General features: G+C 36.6%; 1 protein-coding gene across 19 annotated transcripts in view; it reads left to right on the forward strand.

Annotated features, from left to right (window-relative positions):
- Positions 1-27022, forward strand: part of pcbp3 (poly(rC) binding protein 3) — a 67241-nt gene that overhangs the window by 24188 nt on the left and 16031 nt on the right. For 17 of the 19 annotated variants that reach the window (XR_013197129.1, XR_013197130.1, XM_077215977.1 and 14 more), the window contains 4 exons: positions 24883-25049; positions 25312-25335; positions 25518-25550; positions 25909-26025. Coding sequence is in view for 17 of the 19 variants with exons in the window: in XM_077215977.1 (XP_077072092.1) it covers positions 24975-25049; positions 25312-25335; positions 25518-25550; positions 25909-26025 (249 nt within the window). In the remaining 2 variants the exon portion in view is untranslated. Of the gene's footprint in view, positions 1-10275; positions 10387-11462; positions 11598-24882; positions 25050-25311; positions 25336-25517; positions 25551-25908; positions 26026-27022 lie in introns of those variants that run through there. The other 2 variants (XM_077215980.1, XM_077215979.1) reach the window with 2 other exon arrangements.

Raw genomic sequence — 27022 nt, forward strand, 5'->3', positions numbered from 1 at the left:
TGTGTGTGTGTGTTTGTGTGTGTGTGTTTAATGCTCTGCCTTAGAATCAGTCAGGTTGCATCAGCATCAAAGTGAATCATTAGTGGCAGAGGAAAGTATTGCAAAGCAAGCTTGAACAGAAACAAACAATCCATGTGCTGTTGAAAAGCATGACTGTTAAACAAGGCAAATTATGCAGAACACAAAAGTGCATTCTGCTCGAGACAGGATCAATGTGGCAATTGCTCTGGATTTCAAAAAAGCTCAGCTGACAGGCACGGGCGGTTTTGGGGGGAACTTTTGCAAGGTTGTTAAAACGATCAAATTAAGTGTTTTTCCTTCTACAGAGTACTAAAAACCTCCCACGTCCACAGTGTTCAGTGACATAAGTCGCAGACTATTCCATTAGATAACAAATCCATATTGGACATTAAAACTATTTGGGGAGAAAATCCTATTAGCTATTAATGCAATTATTTTATTTATCTACTTTTCTTGCAACTGAACACACATTTGCAGTTGCAGACAGCTAAATGTGTTCTAAATCATCCGCTTCATGTATTGAGCTTATCGTGGGCGCATTTCTGTTCTTAACAAATACGCCTCACCAAAACCACATTTATTTATATCACGACTAGGATTGTCAAGCGATTAAAATTTGTATCTAATTAATTACACGATGTGGCGATAAATTAATTGGACATTAAATATGGCTGAGAAATTACCCCCAAAAGGTAATTTAAAGTCATCATTGTGTTAAATAAGAAAAGCATCAAATAGACATTACAAAAAGCTCCGGTTCTACACGATTCACGTAAATGACCCATTTGACCAAGAAAACGGCGATTGCCGCCGAAAAGCGACAAGTTTGCAGGTGTGGGTTTCTGAACCAGCCATAGGCAGCAAGGTCATTGCAACTTTCAAGGCCCAGAAAGGTAGTAAAGACATAGTTAAAATAGTCGATGTGACAGTGATTCAACCTTAAAGGGATAGGTCACCCAAAAATGAAAATTCTGTCATTAATTACTCTCCCTCATGTCCTTTCAAACCCGTAAAACTTTCGTTCATCTTCGGAACACTAATGAAGATATTTTTTATGAAATCCGATGGTTCAGGGGGGACTCAATTGACAACTATTTAATTAACACTTTGAAGGCCCAGAAAGTTCGGAAAAACATTGTTAAAATAGTCCTTGTGACTACAGTGGTTTAATCTTAATTTTATGAAGTAACAAGAACACTTTTTGTGTGCCAAATAACAACTGCTTCAGTCTCCTACGCTGGTTACATTGCAAATACAGTGCAGCGCTTCCGGTTTCTACGTCAGAGGCTTGGCTGAATGGACCTTTGAATTATTGGTTCACCCGATTGATTCGTTCAAAACGCGGAATCGCAGATTCATTCAGAAATTAAAGTACATCATGAATCCATTTTCCAAACCGTGTTTTTGTCTTATCCTGAATCACTACGGTACACCTATAATAAGTGTTTATATTCAGACTATTTTAGACTGGCTCGGGTCGTACCACTGCGGAGAAGCCCAGTACCTGTGTTACTCGTCATAGACATGAACAGAAAGAAGTAGCTCGGGCTACAATGTTCGTCCGCAAGACACATGAAGTTCTGTTCATTAACCACTAGAGCGCCAAAAGTTACGGACTGCTCTAAGTGATGTCGGGTGACGCCCGAAGTATTGTCAAACAAAACAGAGGCTAGCTAGACCCTCCCTCCTCCTCATCCGCACACTAATCCCCCAAATCCTTCTTGTCGGTTATTGGCTGGAACAGTTTGTTATGTTTTGTGGTGCAGGTTAGCCCAGTTTGTTTTTGTTGCTGTTTTTGGAGCCTGGGGTGTCTGCAGAGACCGCGTTTTTTTACAGTGTGTTCAGGGGACAGGCAGCTAGTGGATAGTGAGATGTTTGCTGTATGTGACAAAAAATGTTTTGGCTTAAAAAAACGAGTGACATCGCTTAGAGCACCTTTAACAGGTTAAATCGACAGCCCTAATTACAACATTTAGACAACTTGAAATATTATATATATATATATATATATATATATATATATATATATATATATATATATACACTGGAGGGCTGGGGGTGGTTCTGCCTTTATGGATATATTCAGGGGTGCAAAACTCATTGCATACTTCTCTACTATTTAGTAGGCGAAAAACAGTATGTGACAACAGTAGTATGTTTGAATTCACAGTCCTCAAAAAAAAAGAGCAGGCAAAAATAACCCAGATGACCTTCTTCTTCCAGCAATATTCTTTTTATTTTATCTGCTCCAAGAAAGTACATTTCCTGAATGTAGCAAACACAACTTAAGTCTGAACACAGCAGACGACAGGACCATTTAGAACAAACACTAGTAAATACTAAAAGCGCATAAAACTGCCAAGTGTACTTAAGTTAGCCTATAATAACGCTCAAAGACTCTCGCACACACACACACACTCACTCGACTTGCACACACACACACACCCCCACACTCAACCTTGCACACACACTCAACCTCACACACACACACACACACACACACACACCCACACACACACACACACACACACACACACACACACACACACACACGCACACGCACCTTGCCACACACACACGTTGCCACACACGCGCATACACTCACACGCTGTCAATTTTAACATAGTGGGTGCATTTTTTATTACTCGCTTTTGTGTTTTGCCTCCCTCTGCCAATTTACACTAGAGTGAGAAGCACGTATTTGACGAATGACATCACAGAAACGTCAGTGGACTATAATCGATTATGGTCTATTACTGCATCGATACAGAATCGTTCACATCCGCATTGGGATGCATCAATGCAAAGATTAATTTCAACACCCCAAATATATATTATGCAAAGGCTTCCCCTTATTTTCAATTTCAGTTGGCTGGCTCATCTTTCAGTACAATGTATCTCAAGACCCTGTGTGCTGAAGTCCAAACAAGTTTTAAATTCCAATGAGCTCACAACTGGAAGCAATACCTTTGCATGGTGGTACATTCCACATAACAAATCCAAAAAGCAGAATTCATTAGAAAGCAATTTCAAGATTCGGTAAATATTGCAAAAGGTCATCTTACATGGCATAGGGCTTGACAATAAGAATGGCCTGAAGCCCTGGGGTCAGTGTGAGAGAGTTTCGGTACTGTCACTTGTCTAAGCAGCCCAGAGCTGTGTTGACAGTTGTTGATCTTGTACTTGTGTTTTTATGTAAATTATAAAGCAATTCATTAAAAAAATATCATTGTTTTCCAGCACAAATGTGTTTTAAAAATGTATAGCTGTCATGGAGTTACAATGCAGCTGTATAATTTCCATCTGTTATTGCGAAATTAAAATCCTACAATTAAAAAAAACATAAAAATTAATTATGAAATAATTTTTCTACAGTTTAAAAAAACATTTATATATATAAACATAAATTGGCATAATTAATTTAATGATACAGCTGCAATGCCACTTGATGATTTTTTTTGTATTTAATGAAAAAATATATATAAATAACTAAATAAATATATATATATAGACACACACACAGTATATATAGATTTTCTTTCTGGTACATATAAAAAATACATATATAAAATATAATGCATTTTTGGATGGGTGACAGAAAGTGTTGCAAATGTTAGAAAGTCATAACCATCAGAATTCCTTACAGTCGAGCTGAGCCGCATGAGAGTACAGAGATAAGCCTCGAACACCAAGTTGTAATAATGTGGGGGTTTTATGACTGGCCATTTTCTTGCACATCCTCTCATACCCCTTTTTCCACCAAGGCAGAGCTGGTGCTGGTCCGGACCCAGAGTCTAGTTTCAAATCGGTTCTTTGTTTTTCGACCACCAAAGCACCAGCTCCGAACCAGTAAAAGTGGTTCTTAAGTAGCACCAAATCATTGCTGGTCTAGAAGTAAAAAACGCTTCCGTCACTGGCTGGGAGCGGGGTTACCGTGCCCAACAAGACGACTCCTTCTGCTTTTGGATCGCTCTCGCAGTGCTTCGATGTCTTGCGCCGATCGGTCTGAGAGAAGTCGAACCATCTCGAACAAGCCTGGTGTGTTTGTTTTTGGCGCTGCCGCGCTAGCGTTGCTGGGCAACATGAGATGACGTAAGATCTGGCTCTGCGATGGCTCTCTAGCCTGTGGAAAGGCAAACCGGTTCTTTGAAAGCTCATCAGTCGAACCAACTCCGAACCGGCACTAGCTCTAGCTCTGAACCAGCACCTGGTTCTTGTTGGTGGAAAAGGGGTATCTGTGGTTGCTTCAAAACATGAATCACTTAAAAAACCTTGAGTGCTGTAGCTGGTAAAAAAAAGTCAATCCAGTGAGCTTGAATATAAATTGATTTGCGGTAATGTTTACATAAGTTGCATGGTCATTGCAGTCATGAGCCCCATATATTAAGAGAAGTTCAATTTGAGTTACAAAATCTGTAGATATGCATGCAACGGAGGAAAAAAAAAAAACATGCATCCAAACTCTCACAAACAAACACAAGTGTATGTGTTCAAGCTGTGCACTATGAATATATGAATACTTAAGAATGACAAATTAGAGTCACGACCACACAACACACCAGATGGAGTTGGTCTTAAACGGGGGTGAAATAGTCTATCATATGTCAGGCTTTGACTGCACTGGAAACATTAACTGTGACAAACAGGGGACTCCAGTCCCCGCTGAGCTGATAATGGCAGCACTGAGATGTTAATAAAAGTAATCTGTGTGCGCCCTGCATTCACTCATCCCGCAGTCACAGATGGGCTTGCCTTTAATGTGCACCCAGATGACAAGAGCATCATTTAAGCCAAAATACCTGAAAAGCCAAAGCATGCAGCCGAGACTTCAAGCGCTCCAGCATGCTAACTACCCACAATCCTCTTCATCCATCCTCCCTGGACTGTAGAATAGTTTTTTGCACCATGTTTCGCATATTATTTCCACAAGCAACCTTGACTTTCAAAGACAAACTTTATAAAAAAAAGGAGATGCTGGACAGGAGAACATTCTGTACTTGGACCTAGTCAGAAATGTCAGATCTGTGTTTAGACAGAAAAAAAAAAAAAAAATCAAACTTTGTTGTAAAACATTTTATAAGTGAATCTCACGAAACCTGTCAATAACATGTCTAGGCTTATATATAAATGTAAATCACACGAAATTAGTGATTCACAGGTCAAGGCTTATATATATATATATATATATATATATATATATATATATATATATATATACAGTTCTAGTACAGTCCAGTACACACACACACACACACATACATACACTCACCTAAAGTATTATTAGGAACACCATACTAATACTGTGTTTGACCCCCTTGCCCCTTCAGAACTGCCTTAATTCTACGTGGCATTGATTCAACAAGGTGCTGAAATCATTCTTTAGAAATGTTGGCCCATATTGATAGGATAGCATCTTGCAGTTGATGGAGATTTGTGGGATGCACATCCAGGGCACGAAGCTCCCGTTCCTCCACATCCCAAAGATGCTGTATTGGGTTGATATCTGGTGACTGTGGGGGCCATTTTAGTACATTGAAGTCATTGTCATGTTCAAGAAACCAATTTGAAATGATTCGAGCTTTGTGACATGGTGCATTATCCTGCTGAAAGTAGCCATCAGAGGATGGGTACATGGTGGCCATAATGGGATGGACATGGTCAGAAACAATGCTACGGTTGGCCGTGGCATTTAAACGGTGCTCAATTGGCACTATGGGGCCTAAAGTGTGCCAAGAAAACATCCCCCACACCATTACACCACCACCAGCAGCCTGCACAGTGGTAACAAGGCATGATGGATCCATGTTCTCATTCTGTTTACGCCAAATTCTGACTCTACCATCTGAATGTCTCAACAGAAATCGAGACTCATCAGACCAGGCAACATTTTTCCAGTCTTCAACTGTTTAATTTTGGTGAGCTCTTGCAAATTGTAGCCTCTTTTTCCTATTTGTAGTGGAGATGAGTGGTACCCTGTGGGGTCTTCTGCTGTTGTAGCCCCGCCGGAAGGTTGTGCGTGTTGTGGCTTCACAAATGCTTTGCTGCATACCTACCTGGTTATTTCAGTCAAAGTTGCTCTTTTATCAGCTTGAATCAGTCGGCCCATTCTCCTCTGACCTCTAGCATTAACAAGGGATTTTCGCCCAAAGGACTGCCGCATACTGGATGTTTTTCCCTTTTCACACCATTCTTTGTAAACCCTATAAATAAATAAATGTATTATATATTATTAATTATATGTTTTGAAAAAATATCTGCAACATTAATATTCCCATGAGCCCCCAGAAATACAAGAGAATTTGTGCAACATGCAACCTACCAGCTTTTCTAGATAGACTAGGAGAGACCCTACAGAACAATTAGTTTGTTCCTCAAAACTTAGAACAGATGTTTTTTTTTTTTTTTATCACTCGTGGCTTCTCGTCAGAATGCAAATATGACATCTTACAACTCCCCTGAGACAAACGTTCAGACACTGATAAATGCATTGTGATTTATTTAGACTTGTTCTACAGGCCTTTGCAATTACATCCTTGCTGACATTGCTATCTGAATAAAGTATAATAACATTGAAACTGCAATGTTTTCTGTGTAGTATGTTCAAGTTACCAGTGTAGACAGTTGGAGTCAAACATGCTATGAATAATAGCCTTAAGTGTGTACAGGGAGAGGGGGTTTGGCATGAGAACTCTGGGAGAACTTCATCAGTGAGTCGCTGTGACATCTTCCTCGGCCACTTCAGTCCTGTGTCACTGGGTCTCGGCATCCGGCCACATGAGCCACAGTGTTTGGGCTCTGTGTTCTAGATCAGAGAAGATATAGCATAGGACAGCAAGGAAGGAAAGACCCAGAAGACTCCAGAGGTCTCTCTGAATCACTGGCACTGTTTGAAGGATGATGAGGCTTTGCTTTAAGGAAAGATGAGCCATAGTGTGCTGCCATGCTGACCTGAACAGACATCTTAGAAGGATGGACCACATTATTATGCAGCGCCTGTTTCTTCCTGATACATAATAGAATGTCTCCATACCAAGGAGACAAATGTGATTGGCTTTTGCTTTTGCATTTTTTATTTTTCCTTTCATTCAAAATATATTCCCCAACTTCTTAAATGAAAGCTTTCATTTAAAAAATGAAAGTGTGTTTTTCCCAGAAAACATGTACTTATACTCATATATTGTATAGGGGTATTTTTAGAAGTGCAGCAACACACAGCAGAATCTTTTACTTTACTTTTTATTTATTTATTTATTTTCTTAATCTTGTTTCTAGCATGTTTGAATAGTGATTTGGTATAGTGTGTATAAAACGTACACTGCCGTTCAAGTTTGGGCTCAGTAAGATCGTTAAATGTTTTGGAAAAAAGTCCCTTATTCTCACCAAGGCAGCATTTTATTTGATCACAAATACCATAAAAATAGTCATATTACATTAAATTAAATTAAATGAATACATTTTAAATTCATAAATACATTTTTAATTGAATTTATTCCTGTTATTTCAAAGCTGAATTTTCAGCATCATTACTCCAGTTTTCAGTGTCACATGTTCCCTCAGAAATATTCTATAATATGCTGATTTGGTGCTCAAGAAACATTTCTTATTATTATAAATGTTAAAAACAGTTGTGCTGCTTAATGTATGTTTTTCATGATTTTATGACATGTAGATAGTTAAAAAAACTGCACTTATTTGAAATAGAAATATTTTGTATGATTATAAAATATTATTTTGATCAATTTAATGCATCTATGCTGAATAAAAGTATTCATTTCTTTCAAAACCAACAACAACCGTTCCCTCGGTAGCACTACATGCAATGCACATATGCCTGTTTTTGCATTCATTCTCATTGCTGCTTGTCTCTAAATAAATTGCCTTTAAAGAGCAGCTTGCATTCTTGCATCCGCAATAGACAGATTCAAGTTTTATTTTGTGTGTGTGAAGTTTTGATCCTAAATTCAAAACCTTACACACAGAATACATTTTGGTATCCTGGCAAAGCTGTTGTCATCTCTTCCTTGTAGGATTTTAGCAGTGTTAAAGGGATAGTTCACACAGATGTTAAACATTTCATAATTTATTCACCCTCGTTGTCATTCTAAACCTTTTTGACTTTCTTTCTTTTTTTAACTCGAATGAAGGTATTTTGAATATCTATGAAAGTCAGTGTGGTCAAAAAATAAAAACCTTGAGAAAATACCTTTTCAAATACATCTTTTGTGTTCCATAGAATAAAGTCATACAGGTTTGGAACAACAATAGGGAAGTATCCCTTTAAACACCTGTTGATTCTTAATAGATAAGGGACAGTGTCTAGCATAAGTGAACACCCATGCTAAAGTTGACTAAAAGAGGGGAAAAAAATCATCTTTTGGAAATTGATCTTAATGCCTTCATTAAAATCATCTGTGGGATATTTTGAGCTAAAACTTCACATACACACTCTGGGGACAACAGAGACTTATTTTACATATTGTAAAAATGGGCATTATACCACCCCTTTAAAATAACATTAAATTTTTTTGCATGTATTTTTAAAATGCTGTAAATACATGACATCCAATCAAATTACCTACCTCATCTTTTGACTAAGTGGAAGAGAGGGGGTACGCAGAAGGATGGTAAACGCCACAGGGGGTACAAAATCTAAAAAGTTTGGGAACCACTGCCTTAAAATAATAGTTTTCCCAGACTTAAAAATTATGTTGTCATTTACTCACCCTCATGTCACTGTAAACTACTTGCTTTGACATGCTTTCTTGTAATCCTTTTTTAGTGGTATGCAAAAGTTGAATTTTTGAAGAGTTACCTGACACTTTTTTTCCTCACATAATGAAAGTGAGTTGTATGGGTGCTGTCAAGCTCCACATTAAAAAAAAAACATCATAGAGGTATCATAAAAATGGTCTGTATGAAGTCATACAATAGTTTTGACGAACACATCAATTTAAAAAAATGTATTAATTAAAATCTGGCCCCCCACCCTAACTCTCAAAGTAAATATGACACTTTTTTGACATCAGAGGTTTTTAGTCTTTTTAGACACATCTAAAAGTGTTTAGGAATGAATATTCTTCAATATTTACAAAATATCCTTTACAATTTTTTTAATTTACAATTTATTTAAAAATTTAGATTTTTTTCTCCATAGAAGAAAGAAAGTCACTCATGTTTGGACCGACAAGAAGGTGAATAAATGATAACAGAATTTTCTACTTTTTTGGTTGAACGTTTTGTACATTAAATGACCTTGCATGTTTTAGCTCTGTGAATTATCAAGGTTGTTTATGCACCATAAAGGTGACAGTTCCACTCTGAAAGATCCATTTGAAATGGATGTCACAAGCTATTGGTTTTAGCTGCAGGGGTGTCCCATTTATTGAAAGCTCTCACTGCAACCAAATAGAGGGTCAGGCGAAATTTTCCATTACCAAGTCTAGCTAGGTCTAACGTAAAAGCTTTTAGAGCAGGGGCAAAAGCAAGTTCGCAACAGTATGACTGAGACCTGAGGCAACAGAATTTTCCACTTATCCTCAGCCTGTGTGTGTGAAGTGGCCAAGGGATACACTTAAACTACAGAATTCTTCCAAACCTCCAGGGCAACGTGTCTTAAGCATCCACTTCCTCTTAGAAAGGAAGAACCATTCTCACACTGACCTCAAGCATTTCGAAGGTAGTGGGGTAAGAACCTTTCTTTCTACGGTAAAAAATAACCTGTATTGTCACTAATAACATCCTGAAGAACTCTTTGAGGATCTGAGTGGAAAGAGATTTTGCTCGAGTGCATAAAATAAGAGGCCGCTGTCATGCGGTACTCACGTAGGCATTTGCACCTTCCCACTACGCTCTGCGATTCATGGATTTTTCAGGCCTCCCGAAGCAAAGGCACTGAGCCAGTACAGTGGTCCTTGTGTCATGCAGTCAGTAATGAGCTTCTTAATTAAACCCTGCAGGCTTGTGGCTCAATTAGGGCTTACAGACAAAGTTAAACTGATCAATCCGGGGAGTGCTTCTGCACTGTCGGACATGCGTTAGAAGAGAAATTTGAAGAACAAGAGAAAAAAAGAATTAGTTTTCTATGAGATCACGTTTCCTTCACCTTTTCAAACTCTGTACGATTGTTGTATTTTTGTCTCCTTCATGGTCGTCATGGCCTATTAGCTTGTTCAATTGATGAGTGTATGATGAACTCAATGCTGTTCCCAAACAACTCCACTGTGCTTCCCACCCTGCCTTTTGACCTTGCTGGAGGCAATGGTCGAGTTTACTTATAGGACTAGGCGCATTCACGTTCCTCTCATTTTGCTTACTGCCTTCCATCTCTGGTCCTTACTAAACCTTTGGAAATTCCTACTTTAACTGGTAAGGATGCAAAAACGTATATATCTTGGGTTTCCGATTTTGGTTTGCGCTTCTCCACAGGAATCACTTGAAGTTTCTTTCCCTTTGTGAATGTTTGAACGTTTGTCTCTTTGAATGAGTGTTTCTGTTGTCTTCAGTGACTGGATTGAATTTACCTCACGGAAGAAGCACCCATTAAATGGGGTCTCATAGTTAAATGCTTTCAAGTTGATGTCTTAGGTTCGTCTTAACCTCAGGAGTACCTAGATTCTCAATTCTTCACATACTGTGCTTTAAGTGGCTTTTTAAAACCTTTCAAAAGCTTTCAAATATTTGTCTCAGTAACAATTTGTAGTTCATGTGAATGAGTCATGATTCTACAGGGTTTTAACCTCAATGATTCATGATTAAGTCTCCTGGTGAACTGAAGCGAATTAGCCAAGGATTTTTAATCCAGATTGTGCCAGTGCAGCTCCCCATAATTCCTCACTCTGCTAGATTAAAATGGCTGGTAGACAAAAATGTCAGATATTGTGATGTTGATCGAAAGCCACCCCTCACCCTGCTTAAACCTCTTGGTTTTCAGGCCATGTCTGTTCGCCTGTTTTTATTGTTCATGCCATGCGTATTTTAGCTCTGAAAAAACAAGGACAGAGTGGGGTGAGGGATAGGAAGAAAGGGCATGGAAGCATATGAAGGTTGAAGCTTAAATGTCACAACAGACAAGTATTCAGTGTAATGACAAAACTGATGTAAGAGTGTACAGATGGTGAACAGACACCCTGGGCTGGACCAGACTTCAGGAATGGGAATGTACAGTGGTGGGTACAGTTTCGTTGACGTGTCGCCCGCTGGAGAGACGGCTGGAGTCTTGGGTGCCGATTCCACCCCCAATACCCCTGGGGCTGCTCGCTGAGCGTAGTGGGACTTCTCTAGCCTCAAAAACCTTTACCTCAGCCCAAGCAATGATAATGCTGTCGACAAACAAGGAACTACTGCAGTGAAATTTGGATTGAGGCGTTTTTATGTTTTGTTTTGCGCATTGTATCCGGTGAGGGATCACGTGTCCAGCGCCTTACCCACATGACCACATACCAGGACCAATCAAATGGTGTCGTTCCATTGGGGCTGAGCGAGAGATTGCTGGAGACATCATTTTCCCTCTGTGGTTTTTAATTTCAGTCCTTTCCGAACATCAATTTTGGTAGCCATCAGTTAGGAGCTCTTTGAAGGTAAATCTTTTTATGTTTTCAAACGTTATTTTTTGGCATATGTTTCTATATGAAATTGTGGCCTGATCGGTTATGATTGGTCATAAGAAACAGCATTTTGTATGTCCGTTCACTGAAAAATTAACCTTACGATGTCTTTATGGATGATGCTCCTTTAGAATCATCCATTGGAATCATTCTTCTAACCCCAAGTTTCCTAATGCTAGCATTTTGGGTTTATATATAGATTTTCGACCATTTAACATTAAATGAAATAGTCTTTACATCTGAAGAAATTTCTTGAAACTGTAGGAAGTATGGGTTGTTGTAGTCTAGCCAAGTAGCTTGAGATATTCTGAAGTGATTTGCTTTATTTGCTGTAGGTTGTGGCTTTGTGTTATATCCGTATATTGTTCGACAATGCTTTGTATGCCGCAGACAGTATGGCGTGAAGGATTGTGACTTGTGTGTCAGTCTCAGTTGCGATTCCGACCTTGATGGCAGTTCGTAACATTAAACGCTGCTCGGCCCTTTGATTAATGCTTCTAGAGAGGTACACAATTGTGTTCGTCGTCGTTACTTCAATTATCATCATGGGTTCTTTATCTGTCACAATGAAGCAGAAGAGATTTCATCCTAAAAAAAAACTATTGGTACGGAGTCCAATCTTCAGGTTTTTAACAGATTTATGTATGAATAGAACAAACGTTTTTTTTTTGTTTTTTGTTTTTACAATCTTTTAGGTTATTCTGAACCTCAGAACCTTTAGAGTTTTAATTTGTGTGTTTATATTGTCATGATACCATATTCTCAACATGTCTAATGGATTGTTGGTGCCATAGAAGTTTCTAATTCAAGGGTTGAACATTGCATTATAGACTCTTCAGACAGTCTAAAGATACAGGTTTAAATCGGTATTGTGCTTTCTACCAGCATGTCGATGACTTCAAAAAATGGTTTTCATTGTGATGCCTGGAGACGACCAGAGGTGTCTCCATTTAGCATTTCGGCACTTTCGATTAGTAGGCCGTTAGCGTAGCATGGGTGGTTGGTACCGATATCCCGGATCTCAGATCGCTGGATTGGTTTTGCTTGATCTTGCATTGGCATTGCTGGGCGACTGAGTTCTTGATTATAATTTGGGGTGAGATCCAGGCAAGGGCGAGTGATCAGGGCTGACAGTTTTCAAGCCGCCTGTCAGGCTGAGTAGGGGAGGGTGCCCCTGCAGACACGCATACTGCAACAAAAGGCTCCACTAGAGTTGTTCACATATGAGTGTTCATGCGCCCCCTCCTCCCTCATAACACAACGCCCAGCCAAAGGGACCCCAGCCCTGGTGATGCTGCATGCCCACGGGCAACGTGTGTGCCAGAAAACCTACATTTTGTTTTTACAGTGAAAAGATGTATTATCACTTGGTTTTAACATAGTGTGCTTGTACTGCATGATTAGGAAATCAATATTTGGATGAGTGGCCATTTTAATCGATACATTTCTCAGGAAAGATTTTGATTGGGGAAAATTACTTTATCTGTAGCAAGAACGGTGTAATTACTAATTTTGTGCATGAAGGAAAATGAAGACTATGTTTATGCACAATTGGCTTTATCTTAATCAGTAGTGTTTTTGGTTATTCATAATGTAAACTGGAGGATATGATTTAGAATATTTTATATATAACAAACATTTTAATAAGCAACTAAATCACTTTGATTAAAAAGAGAGCAATGCGGAATATTAATTTAATGAAACGATTTGCAAAGTTATGTGTGCAGTATACAACATCTATGTAATGTATTTAAAATTTATATTTGATCAAATATAAAGGTTATAAAATATGTTTTAATAATTTTTTATTTTTTATTTGTAATAACTTTTTAAAAGTTAAAACTTTTTGGTTTATATATATATTTTATATGTATAGTAAAATAAAAGGTGATTTAAAAACTACAGTTTTCTTGTAATGAAGTATGGTAAGGGGCTTGATTTATTCTCCAGTTATATTATGAAGTTATTGTTCACATAAAAATTTGAATATTGAATTTCAGGTTTTAGTTATGGGTAATTTTGAACCCTTTTTAAATTATACATGTTTGAACATGTTTCTCTTTCTGTTGAACTATAGACAAAGCAACACAACAGATTTAATTCTATTTGTGTAACATCCATCCTATTTTCACAGAAGCTGAAAAAGTTATATTAAAACGTATTGTGCAATAAGAAAAAGTAAAAAATACACAATATAGTATTTGACATTCATTTAATGAAAGGGTTCATAAGTTGATTTGGAGCATTTGATGACAGTTTAGGATGAAAGCAACACTTTCTGCAGTCAAATTCTCCTTATGGCGTGGAATTATTGAGCAGGCTTATGGCTGGTTTATGTTCGAATGTAATGACTCCCTTGGAGGATTAGGGCAGTCCAGATGATGGTGGATTGACTCAGATTATATTTAGCATTTTCCTCTTGCTCCTGTTATATTGCTTTGTGTTTTCTGTGTTTATAAAATTGCAACAGTCGTAGGAATCATGCATTATCGTCCAACATTATTCCCTCTATGTATCTCTAATGGCTGCAGATCAGATTCTCCCACCCTGCTCTGTATTCAGAGGTTTAAATTTAATTCCTCCCTACAGTCAGAGCAATGACCCATCAGAAGGACCTCATCACCAGAGAGAATACCCTCTTTTAGCTGAAGCAATCACAATACAGATCTTCAAATCGGTATTAAGGGGACCATTTGCACATATTTTACATTTGTGATCTCTTGTGAACGTGAAAATGAAGACATTACAAGTGGGTGGTCTGTTACTCATTTGCATACATCAGTGTTTATTTTTGATTATTCAGACTTTTCAGTTGCCATATGTTTACTATAGTAGAAAATACAGAATGCTATTTATTGCACGTGGCTCATATAGACATTTTTTTTTCTCTTTGTTTTTTTTTTATCCTGCTGTAAATCTCAGTGGAATATTCTGCTGTGGGTTCATAATTTTCAAATAAATCATTTTATTATTTTTTATCTACACATGCAAAATCCTCAACAGCAAATTCTCTTTTTGATTATTGTTTTTTTCATGTTGTGCATAAGTACTGTTGATTCATCTAAAATCTCTGCATGGCCCTTCCGGCTGGGCATAGACAAAAAAAGCCCCCAGACTTTTTAGGTGTTTTTGGGGAACACCCTTGATTGACAGGTGAAAATATTTGTAATATTTTTTATCAGTTTTAGAAATGTTTTTTTTGGACCCACTTTATATTAAGCGGCTTTAAGTACTATGCACTTACATTGAAACTAATAATTTGATACAATAGACTTATTGTACATGCATGTTTTTGCATTGTACTTATTTTTTAAAAATACCTGCATGTAATTACAGCTGTTATTAATGTATGTAATTACATTTGTAATTACACTGTTGACCCTTTCCTTACACCTTAACCCACCCTTAAACCGACCCATACCACCACACCTGACCCTAACCTTACCCGTATCACACCTAAATAGCAGCAAATGTGTTTTACAATACAACATCAACACAATAAGTACATTGTACATATTTTTCAATGTAACTACATAATACTTAAAGCCACTTAATATGAAGTGGGACCGTTTTTTTTAATGACCAGATTTGTTGTATTAAGAAAGGGCTAATCCAGGACAAAATCAAAAAAAAAAAAAAAAGGAAAAGTAGTTACAATTTAATTTGGCTCTTGTTTTGGCCACTCTGAAAATAGTATTTGACAGTCAGGTCGATGAAGAATGACTGTGCTGCTTCCGCCCCGTACTATACTGCCGATTATCCCTCCGTTACCTCCCTTCTTCCTGGTTGCTTTTTGTCTCTCATCCTCGTGTTCGCCCTGGTTGTGATTTCGAGAGCAAGAGAAAAGACAAACTGCCTCAGGCTATAATTTGCCCTGAAATCTCGCATGAGCCAGTGTCTCCAATAAACACTGTCGCCTCTCGTTAAGCTCTCGCCCTTGATACACTGACAGGACTAGTGATGTGTTTAACACGATAAATCATGGCGCTTGATCTGTCCAGGCCTCTCTGCCAGCCCACTTGTCCGGGGACTTACCCCATCTTTCTGCCAGAGAGGACCACACTCCCTGTTCTACTTCATTATGGTTTAGCTTTACAAGTCAACATGGAAAAACTCCATTTACAGGTTTCTGGTCTTGTTGAACATTATTCCAATTAAAGTGTCAAATTTAATATGATAATCAATTCAGGTCCTATCCTACTTTTTGTTTGTTTTCCACCTGGAAAAATAAGTTGCACCTGGAAAACAATGTTTTGTAGAAAAGAAAATGAGCTGCGAATGCCATTTCATGTTGGCTTTAACTGGTGATCTGGTATTTGTTGGATATGAACTTTGTTCATAGAATACAGACTTTGGTCTTTCCCGTAAAAGTGTTCATTCTGGAATCACTGAGTTAAAAAGGAAGTAGGGTGCAGTAAATGTACGATCTCACTCAGTACCCTTCAACTCCACTACAGAAGCACATTTAGCGTGCTAGCCATGGACAGTGCGTCAGCAGTTTGGATGGACGTACTTGCATTGACTCATCTTTTTGTCACCCAGTTTTGAATCCAAAAATGTTCATTCACAAATTAGAATTGATGGATGAAACCTATAATTGATAGATGAAAAGTTAAACATTTCGGACAACTAAATCATAACTAAATTGCCATGAAATCAAACTTGAATTAATGCATGCTATTAGTGCATTTTTAGTTTTTAGATGAAAGTTTCCTTCATCTTTGAAACAACTTTCCTTTTCAGCTGACATCACACGTCTCTTTATTTTCAACCCCTCTTCTCCAATCTGACTTTGTGTTTCACTCGGAAATGCATCAGTTTGTGAACATCATTTCAGGTTAACTTAAATGTCAGGTGACTGCTTTTGTAAAATTCTCAGTATTATGATTTTGTCAAACAAAGGAGAAATTAAAGGTACACTATGTAACTTTTGGTCATCTGGCACTTAAAAAAAAGAAAACTGCATGCATTTTGCAGAAGAACATTGTTTTGGTTGTGCTTTGGTTCGGCGTGACTGTGATCAATATGGTTCTCTCTTATAACTAATAAACAGGGAGAGAGATTAGCCTACTGCTCATAAAACATTCACTTCTAGGCTTAAGAGTTATAACTAGTTTGGTTGCAGGATCTCAAGCTGACTAGCTAAAGACGTTACTGTAGCTAGACCCATTAATAGACACGGTACTTCCTTGAAAATAAATTCCAGCACAGCGCTACAACAACCATAATGAAATGGCCCTTGACAATAGATAATGCTTACAATGAACTCTGTTGGAGAGCTACATACTGCAATTTATCTCTTCAATAAAATATCTTACTCACCTGTTGAGTAATAAAAATGTCATTTCCACGTCACCTTTACAACATTTCAAACCCCTCAGGTCTCGCCATCTCCGAAAAGCCAAGCCTATGTTGATTCTTGTTTTATTACCAGCTCTGTCACATTCTCTTTTTGCCAGCAGACTCTCCTCTGTCTGGCTATTTAAAAACAAACAAAAAAACGAGGTGATTCTCCGGAGGTTCGAGATTTAACATGCTCCATGTCAACCTTTCTCACTCATTGTGACAACTAACTTGCCACTTTTCTCTGTTTGTTGGATATGACGCGACACTCACAGGCGAGTGACATAAACACTCATAATAGGCTTACCATAGTAAATTAGACAAAAACACATGTTGGAAGAAGGATTGATGATGCATTGACTTATTATTAGTATTAATTTTGAGCAATTTTTTTTTACATAGTGTACCTTTTAAATATCCCAGTGTACCCACATTTCTATTGTTTTGGGATTCTGCCAGTAGGGGTCAATAGCTTTGAGCAGTTGACAAATGGCTTGTTAATGCAGTCTTTTTGCTTATTACATTTCAAATTAATTAGAAAAAGAGCCTATGGTCTGAAAAAAGCATTTTGATTTATTTTCTCATTGCAGTGGTCATTTTAGGAAGTGTGGTGTTTGGTTGCTTTTGGTTGAGTGGGAGTGAACTGCAGCCTCAGGTTCTGTCTCCTATTATTTTCCCTATTACAAGGTCACACAGTTGTAAGCAATAGGGTTATTGGTTTTCTCCTCCTGTTATAGCAGTTTTCAAAACACCAGTTTTAAATGTTCTAAAATATTTCTTTTTCATTTGTATCCTCCATATATCCACTTATTTTAACATCCCCTCACTAGGGAAATAAACCGTGGTCGGGAGTGGTGAAGACATAGCAGTTATTTTTCACCTTAAATCTAACATAGTCTATACAACAATATATTTCTCATATCACCCATGTTATTTGTCTTCATGCATCCATTGTTTTTAGAAAGTCCACAGAAGTTGAGATATTTTCGGCTGGTCGTTGAGATTTTAGCTATTAGAGAAACTGAGCACAGAGACAATGGAAGTTAAAAAAATATGGGACACCTGCAGCTCAAGGTTCATCTGCAAAATCAAATTTTAATCAAATTAATTTAAACGTTGCCAGTTTAAGGCTATGTATTACACAGATTTTTTACATTTTTTTACAGAGAACAGCAATGTAGTAACTTAAAGGGATAGTTCACCCAAAATTAAAGTTCTGAAAATTACTCCCAATCATGTCATTCAAAACATGCATGACTGTCCTTCACTGTTATTTTGGCATTATTTATATACTTTTATGCTATTTATTAGTATTTTGAATTTGCTTTAGTTTTATTGAGCTTTTGTCATTTAAAAAAATATATATATTTCTTAGCTTTATTTTAATTTTAATAATTGGAGAAACTTTAACTTATTTTAAGTTACAGTTTTCAGTTCTTAAACTTATTTTCAGTTTCTAATTTTTATTTAAGTATTACGTTTTTTATCTACTATTATCTTTCATTCACTCTTCAGTTTCAGCTCAAATGCAATGTTCGACATTATTGACTTGATTGAATTATTTGAGACGGTCATATTCCTTTTAGATTGGCTTGATAGGCAAAAATCATTGATGATATTAATAATGCAGCAGCGTTATTTTGTTCTCATTTTTAACAGTAAACCTTTTTTTCTGCCTCTCGTTATCACTTCGAAAATGCGCAGTGATGACTGTAATCACTTTCATGAAAAATAAAATGAAGTGCAAGATGTGCAGTGCCAATATACATGCCATATTCAGCATTATACCGGGAACAGGATTGTGATAGAATGTTGTAAATTCTCTGTTCTTTAGTTGCCCGTGTATCAGCGCACAGTTAAGGGAAGAGCGCATCCAGAGTTTCCCTTTCAAACTATTGACTGGTTTAAAAACTAGTTCACATGCGCATTCGTGTCCTTTTGTGCAGATGCATGTTGTAATATTACATTTATTTTATGTATCTTGGATATCTGATTATTAATCACATAGGATGTGTCATAGAACGGGCTTCAGTTTACTGGAGATCATTTACTCTTCAGCTTTACCTGAAGCAGCTATTCCTTTTTAGATGTTTCTTTTTAAAAAACATTGATGCATCATAATCTAGGGGTTATTTTTTTTTTTTATTCATTCGTTCGTGTTTTCATAGACATGTTTTCATGTCATATTTTTATACGTCAACATTAATTTTCGTAACCGTTTTAAAACCCGAGAGCTTGAGTACTTGATTAATGATTAAAATGAGAAATTGACAAAAATGGCTATCCCTAGTATTCTTCAAATAAACAACTTTTTTAACTCGGCAAACAAAAGAATTGCATGGTTTGGTTTAGAATGACATGAGGGTGAGTAAATTATGACTGTTTTAAAGGGGTCATATGGTGCCATTTTAAAAGCCATTATTATTGAGTATCGGGTGTAATAGAATAGATTAACAAAGCTAACTTTTGGATTGTACTGCACAGCACCAGCTTTATAAATAAATCTTAACCTCTGATTAACCTCTGAAACCAAAAGCGGTTTTGCTTTTGCATCTCCGCAACATGTCGACAACACTTCAATTCACCAAAACTTTGCTGCCTTTCCTTGCGTATGCCTTTGGACAGCATTATGCTAATATTTCACATTGTGACGTGTACATTTGAGGAAGTAATATCTGGACTTAGATCGAGGTTAGGCGGGTCTGGATCAGTATTCTGTTAGATAGAATAAATCGCTTTGTGACATGCACAAACAGATACATTACACACTAAAGGAAAAGGAAAACATTATAAAGCATCATATGACCCTTTAACTTTTTGGATGAACTATCCCTCTAAGAATGTTGAATTAATTTGAATGTGCGAATATTGAATATTGAAATTTAGTCTGAACAGTTTTTTGTTTTTTACTAAACATAATTTCTCAAATACTGTATAACATGTTTGGCTGTTAGTCATTTGTATGAATTAAAATGAGACAATATTGTGCTGTTTTTGAAGTAAAGTGGAGAGAGATAGAAAAAGGAGTATTTTGGGAGCAGTGCTTGACCAAGCGTAAAGCGTGATTAATTCAATAGGTACCACAGAGCAAGGGGCCAGAAGCTCTTTAGAGGAAGGGCTGACCCACTTTCTGTATCCTGTGCTTCAGCAAAAGACTGAGCTTATCTACCACCGGGAAGATATCAGACTTATGATTAACATAAAATAGAATTAAAACGTAAAGTATTTCAATGGCTAATTTTTAATCTGCTCCTACTTTTTGAAAAGCATTGGAAATGTGCTTGCTAAACACACACTTCGACATCAAAAGAAAGTGGTTGAAAGGACGCGTGCCATTTAAGGTAACATTAGTGTGTTTATGCAGTCATTGCTTTTGCTCTGATGACTGCTGTAATCAGCCCACAGATGTAGCGTTCAGATGTCGACTGAATTCTGCGGGCTGTTGTTCACCCGACCATGTGTTTGTTCTGTGTTTGGGTGTTTTTGTGGCCACTTTTAGAAACTAAACACACTTTTCACACTCTCACTGGTTTATTTGCATATATATGTAAAAAAAAATTGTGCGTATATATATATATATATTATATATTATATTATATTAAATATTATATTATATTACATATATATTTATATGTATACATACATACATGATATATAAAGTTTTCTGACCTACCTGAGCCCCAGTCTTTGGTATGCTTTCATTTCAATATGGATGGTATACGACGAAAAAATAAAATTATAAATGTAATAAATGGCGATGACGTCCCACTTTATATCAGTGTCAGGTAGAAGACAGAGAATTTCTCTGCTCACTTATGTGAGTTTATTATAAAACAGACACTTCTATAAACTTGTGAAGTTTACTCAGATAGGGTTTTTATGATATATGAAAATCATTTCAATAAATAATAAATTAAAAAGACATATATGTCGTACATGATGCACGCAAGCACAGCAGATGCCCTTCTGTAACACCCACATCTGGAAAACACACACTCCCACTGCTGTAATAAACACGAGAGGTTAGTCCCGTCCAAATCAGTTCATGAAATCACAGATGTGGAGAGATAAGAATTGTTGACAGCTCAAATCTCCTTTAGAAAAGTAGCCCTGTCTGAATAGGGCTATAAAAAATATTTTAAATGAAAATAAATGAAGGCATGAGAACGTTTCCTGGATCCATTTTATATGTGACTTTCATATGACAAAATTATTTGTGTATTTAAATCACCCTGGGACATAAAAGTGTGTGAAGAAACACTCTGTTATGTCTCCTCAAAATATACAAAGAAAGAAGCACTTTGAAAATGTAATCCTTCAGGCATCTGTAACGGTTCACTAAACATGATCATCTAAGTATATTCATGTTATTCAAGCAGCTTTTCATTGAAGCACCAGATATGGAGCATTAGCATCACATAACAGATAAGATTGCCTTTCCTCAATCCAAATTGAGTGCATGCGTAAAGTTGCCACAAGGTGTTAGCGCCTCGCCCACAGCATCCATGTTGTTTGTTGTCTTACAAGGCTGATTTAATTAGATAAGATTTCACGTGGGGTTGAACTTGAAGGCATTTGAGATTTAAGCCATCCGAGGCGGATGAAGAACTACAACATTAAGTGAGTCATGAGGAAAAGTGTGGAACATTGTATGCTCTCTGTGACCAAGCACACACTGCAGCTAAATACACTTCTCTTAATCCTTTTCTGTACACGCACGGGGATATCTGCATCCTACAACTAACTCACGCCTGGAACTTCCAACCACATTTACCCCAAACAATGGTCCTGGTTTGTAAGGATTTAAATGGTGTTGTCACTTTGTGGTGTGTGAAAGTTTCTACACACTATGATAGAGAATATTTCAATACAATGACAAGGTAGAAGACGAATAAAACATCAAGCATTATATTCAACCCAATTTCCTTTGTAATTTCCTTTATGACATTATTTATTCTTGGAGTGAATTGCTTCAGCGTTTCTCTGTACCCATCAGGCCATTTTCACACAAGTTTTCTTTTTGATTTCTCTTGTGAAAAATTTACCATACTTTTTAAAATGACTTCATACTTTAAAAACTTGAATGTAATGTTCTTGGATACTTAATTGCAGTGCAAATGAAAATAAATCAAAATATGGTAGTTTATATCAAATGTAATTACTTGAACTTAAGAGTGCTTTTTGACCCTTATAAGTAAAACTTAAGTACATCTTTATATGTAATTTCATAATTCTCTTGTCTTTGAAATATGTTTCAAGTGTACTGCTGAGTGTAATACAAGTATTTATGGTGAACTGAAATGTACTTTAATGTCATTTCTATTGAAACTTGTTTGTCATCTATTTAAATATTTGTATATATATTTGTATTTACACATTTGTAATGATATTTACACATTTGCCATTTTATTACATTTAATATGAATGAACTTGTAATATAAATGTAACATCAAATACACTATATTATAATCGAGTACTTTACAAGTATGTGCCTTCAGTTAAGCTTGACACAAGATTATTAAAACATGATCATAATGATACTTTGAAAAACTTTAAAAGTGTACTTAGTCTTAAATGTGTGCTCTCTTTAAATGCACTTAAGTCCTTTTTTACATATTATCTGCAAGTGCAGTTTTAAAAAAGATATACTTAATAGATTAAAAGTGCACTACAACATTCAGTACAGTTAAGCGCACTTCTTTTTCACAAGGTTTTCTCAGGTCAGGGCCAGGGCTTCTTAAAATGGAGGACACCCTTTTGTAAGAGTAAAGGCTGGTTCACTCTGTTGCTTCTGTGTGCTCTTAGCACAGATTGCATAAAAATTCTAATCTGAGCTAAGCAGGAGATTTGCGGACAGCTGGCAGCTCATCTCATATACCCATGTGAATCTGTACTTATCTTCCCTTTGCTTTCTCGACGCGTCTCTCCCACACATAGCCTAACCCGGACATATGTGCTCAAAACTTTCCTCCGCACATCTCATCCTGGAGCACGTATGCTATTCCTCTTTCATCATGCTTTTTACAGTCACCATCATTCACTTTTTGCTCTCTCTTTATCCTGCACTCCATTGGAAAGTCTGACAGCTGCACTGGGACGGCTTAATGTTTCAATCTCTCAATCGTTGTTGATCCCCAGACCTACATGACGGCATAAATCAGAGGAAAAGGGACAGGTCTGAAGCTGTGCTGAAGAGTTAGGATTCCCCCCCTCCCTCACGAGAGTACAGACATATACTCATTATAACGGCTGAGGATGAGAAATCATCAGAGGGATCAGAGAGACCCAAAATACAGATTCCGATAAGCTAAATTTTATGAATTATTACACAAAATGGAAAATAAGTTGTTTTATATGACCTTGTCTATGGTAAACCCACAGAAATCTGCGGGTTTACTCTTGATGCTTCTTTCTGCTGCTTTTTTTTTAATTGACTTTATTTCTTAAATCATTTTAAAATGTGTTTTTTTTCTCTTCATCATAACCATGTAAAGCAGTTTTAATTGAATTGAATTGGGCTTTGCAATGTATAGCATTTTATTAATTTTGAGGACATTCTGCACGGATTCAATCTTTGCCTACCCATAATATTGTCATCTTGTGTTTGTGTTGAGTGTTGGTCATTCTCTCCAGCATTTTTGGGCATTGGTTTTAGATGTCATTTTACTCAGCTGTGCTACATTCTGTATGCAGAAAGCCGAATGACCTCAGCGGCTGTTGGTTTTTGAAATTAATTTGAGATTACTGCCTGGCAACAAACATATTTAGTTTGATTACTTGTGAAGTGCTCCCTCTTGTGTTCAGACTATGAATATAAAAGCCTATTAATGATGTTGCATTGTGTTGTTCCGTATTTACTACATGCAATATAAGGTTGATTTATCCCAGCAAATAGTTTGACTTAAAAGTCATTCAAAAAATGCAAGTAAGGTCATTTCAATGGAATAAAAGGCAATAAAACATAACCGTATTTGAAATGTACATAGCCATTTAACATACGTAAAATACATGAGGTTAGTGAGAAAATTATATATATATATATATATTTTTAGAGGAATTAACAAACATCTATCTTGAGGAGTAGTTCTACATCAAACAGATAATTGGGAAAACAAATAAATAAATAAAAAACAGGTTTTTACAGAATAATTCATCCAAAACTACAAGATTCAGATTTCTGCTTTTAATCTCTCTGGAATGGACTATTTGCTTTCTTTTAAAGTGTTTAAGTATAAGTGCAATTTGTATTTATTTACACTACTGTTTGAGGTCAGCAAGTGTTTTTTTGTTTGTTTTGTTTTTAAATTAATAGTATTATTCATGCACGGATGCATTGAATTGATCAGAGTGACAGTAAAGACTTTTTTGTAATGTTACAAAAGATTTTTTATTCTACAAGAAAATGGTATACTAAGTAAAATAAGTAAAAATACTAAGCAGCAAACACTTTTTTCAATGTTGATATAATAACAGTTTCTTGAGCAACAAATCAGCATATTAGATTCATTTCTTAAGGATCATGTGACATTGTGACGTGAGCTTTGCATCACAGGAATTAATTACATTTTAAAAATATTAAAATAGAAAACATTTTTTTTAAACTAAGAATATTTCACAATAGTATTATTTTTTCTGTATTTTTTTTATCAAATAAATTCAGCCTTGGTGAGCGTAAGAGACTTTTCAAAAACAAAACAAAAAAACAGTAGTGTATTTATTTTAAACAAGTCAAAATGATTTCCTCTGACAATCACAAATGTCTCAAATGCTGAGCCTTTCAACATACTAACATTCCTTTAATCCCAAGCTTTCATTCCTGAGCAGATCCAAACATTCTGCCACCGTCTTTATTTCAGATTTGTAAGTCTTGGGCTCATGATGACTCTTTGTGTGGTTATCCCGTCCCCCATTGCAGGTGACTGGTTGGCTGCTGAACCATCATTCTCGTCCTTCTCCTGGGGATTTCCTGTCACGTGACCATATTCCTGCTTCACCTCCACTCCTAGAATGGAACCCAACAAAGTCCAGTCAGAGGGCGGGCTGAATGTGACCCTGACCATCCGGCTTCTCATGCACGGCAAGGTAAGCTGAGCCCGCAGAGCAGTGTCACTGCAGAGTGTGCCGGAGGGATGTGTCCTCTCCTGACCCTCTGTTTCAGGCCAAGGTGAATCAGGGGTCGTCAGTACCAGTGACCTTTTAGACTCATTAAATCCCCGTAAGCAAGGACTGAATATAAAATAGAGCCATTTACGTGCAGAAATTTGTTCATATACAATTGTGAATGGCCAAAATGTTCTGCTTATGCTTGCAAAGATTTTATTGGTTCTTTTTTTTATACCTGCAGGAAGTGGGAAGCATCATCGGAAAGGTATGTTAGATATATACATTTATCTATACATACATACATACATACATACAGTGTGTGTGTGTGTATATATATATATTTATATATATATATATATATATATATATGTATGTATGTGTGTGTGTGTGTGTGTTTATTCGTTTTAAGCTCTGAATATAAATATTCAGTCCTTCTTTTTGCTACAGAAAGGGGAAACTGTGAAGAAGATGCGTGAAGAGGTATGTTTCTTGTCTAATTCATTTTACCAAATCATTTGATCAAACTTTATTTATAAAGCACTTTAAAACAACCGAAGTGGACCAAAGTGCTGTACAGAAAATTAAATAAAAGACATAAAATACATACTTTATTTAAAGCATATAATACATATAATTCTTGTTCTGTTGAGATTTGTTTTTCATGTTCATGAATCACAGCGACCTCACTGTTGTATGTCCAAATATAATAATAGTAATTTGAAATGTACTTGCACCTATAAGTGTATTTTTGAGCTATTAAAAGGGTCTTGGAGTCTCTCAGACGGACAACAAGCAGAACCGGAACACGAGGGTTAACTTGACATTTGGTACCTTACAGAGCGGTGCTCGCATAAACATCTCAGAAGGAAACTGTCCTGAGAGGATCGTCACCATCACTGGACCCACAGATGCCATCTTTAAGGCCTTCGCTATGATCGCATACAAGTTTGAAGAGGTGCTGTTCTGAATACAGTATTTGAAAATCTCACTTAAAGGGATAGTTCACCCAAAAATGAATTCTGTCAGTATTGACTCACCCTCATGCTGTTCCAACCCCGTAAGACCTTCGTTCATCTTCGGAACACGAATTAAGATATTTTTGATGAAATCTGAGAGCTGGATCACTCCTCCATAGGCTTCTTGAGGGAATGAACTTGCAGGCCCCGAAAAGTTATTACAGACATCGTTAAAATAGTCCAAGTGACTACAGTGGCTCAATCTTAAGTTTATCAAACGACGAGAATACTTTTTGTGCGCAAAAACAAACAAAAATAACGACTTTATTTCAACTATTCATTTCCTTCTCTGTGGGCCTCTCTCTAGTCAGTTAACTTAAGAGTAATAGCGTAGAGCTACGTCACACGTAGGCTCACTATTGGCCGACGCTGGTCATGTGTGTGATGCGTGTGACGTACAACAACAGAAGCTCTACGCTATTACACTAATGAACTGACTCGAGGCCCAGAGAGAAGGAAATGAATAGCTGAAATAAAGTCGTCATTTTTGTTTTTTTGCGCACAAAAAGTATTCTTGTTGTTTGAAAAACTTAAGATTGAGCCACTGTAGTCACTTGGACTATTTTAGTTCAAAGTTTGTTTTTATTGATTTTTACAATATACATCATATTCACAATCCCCCACCCCTCACCATCCAATTTAAGAATGATGCCCATACTATCCATTAATTTAAAATGGAATTGTAAGAACCGAGCATGCATACAATATTTACAAACATGCTAACAAACATAAACCTCCAACAAAATACATAATAAATAAATAAATAATAATAAATAAAATAAAATAAAATAAAATAAAATAAATAAATAAATAAATAAAAACCAATAGTAGTGGCATTATTCAAACAGACTTATCAACATAGTCAAGAAAAGAACGCCACATCTTAAAAAATTGTTTTTCCGATCCTCTTAGTGAATACCTAATTTTTTCGAGGCA

The sequence above is a fragment of the Siphateles boraxobius genome, unplaced genomic scaffold, assembly GCF_051911475.1.
Source record: "Siphateles boraxobius isolate OS27281-9 unplaced genomic scaffold, OSU_SipBor_1 7, whole genome shotgun sequence".
Taxonomy (NCBI): Eukaryota; Metazoa; Chordata; class Actinopteri; order Cypriniformes; family Leuciscidae; genus Siphateles; species Siphateles boraxobius.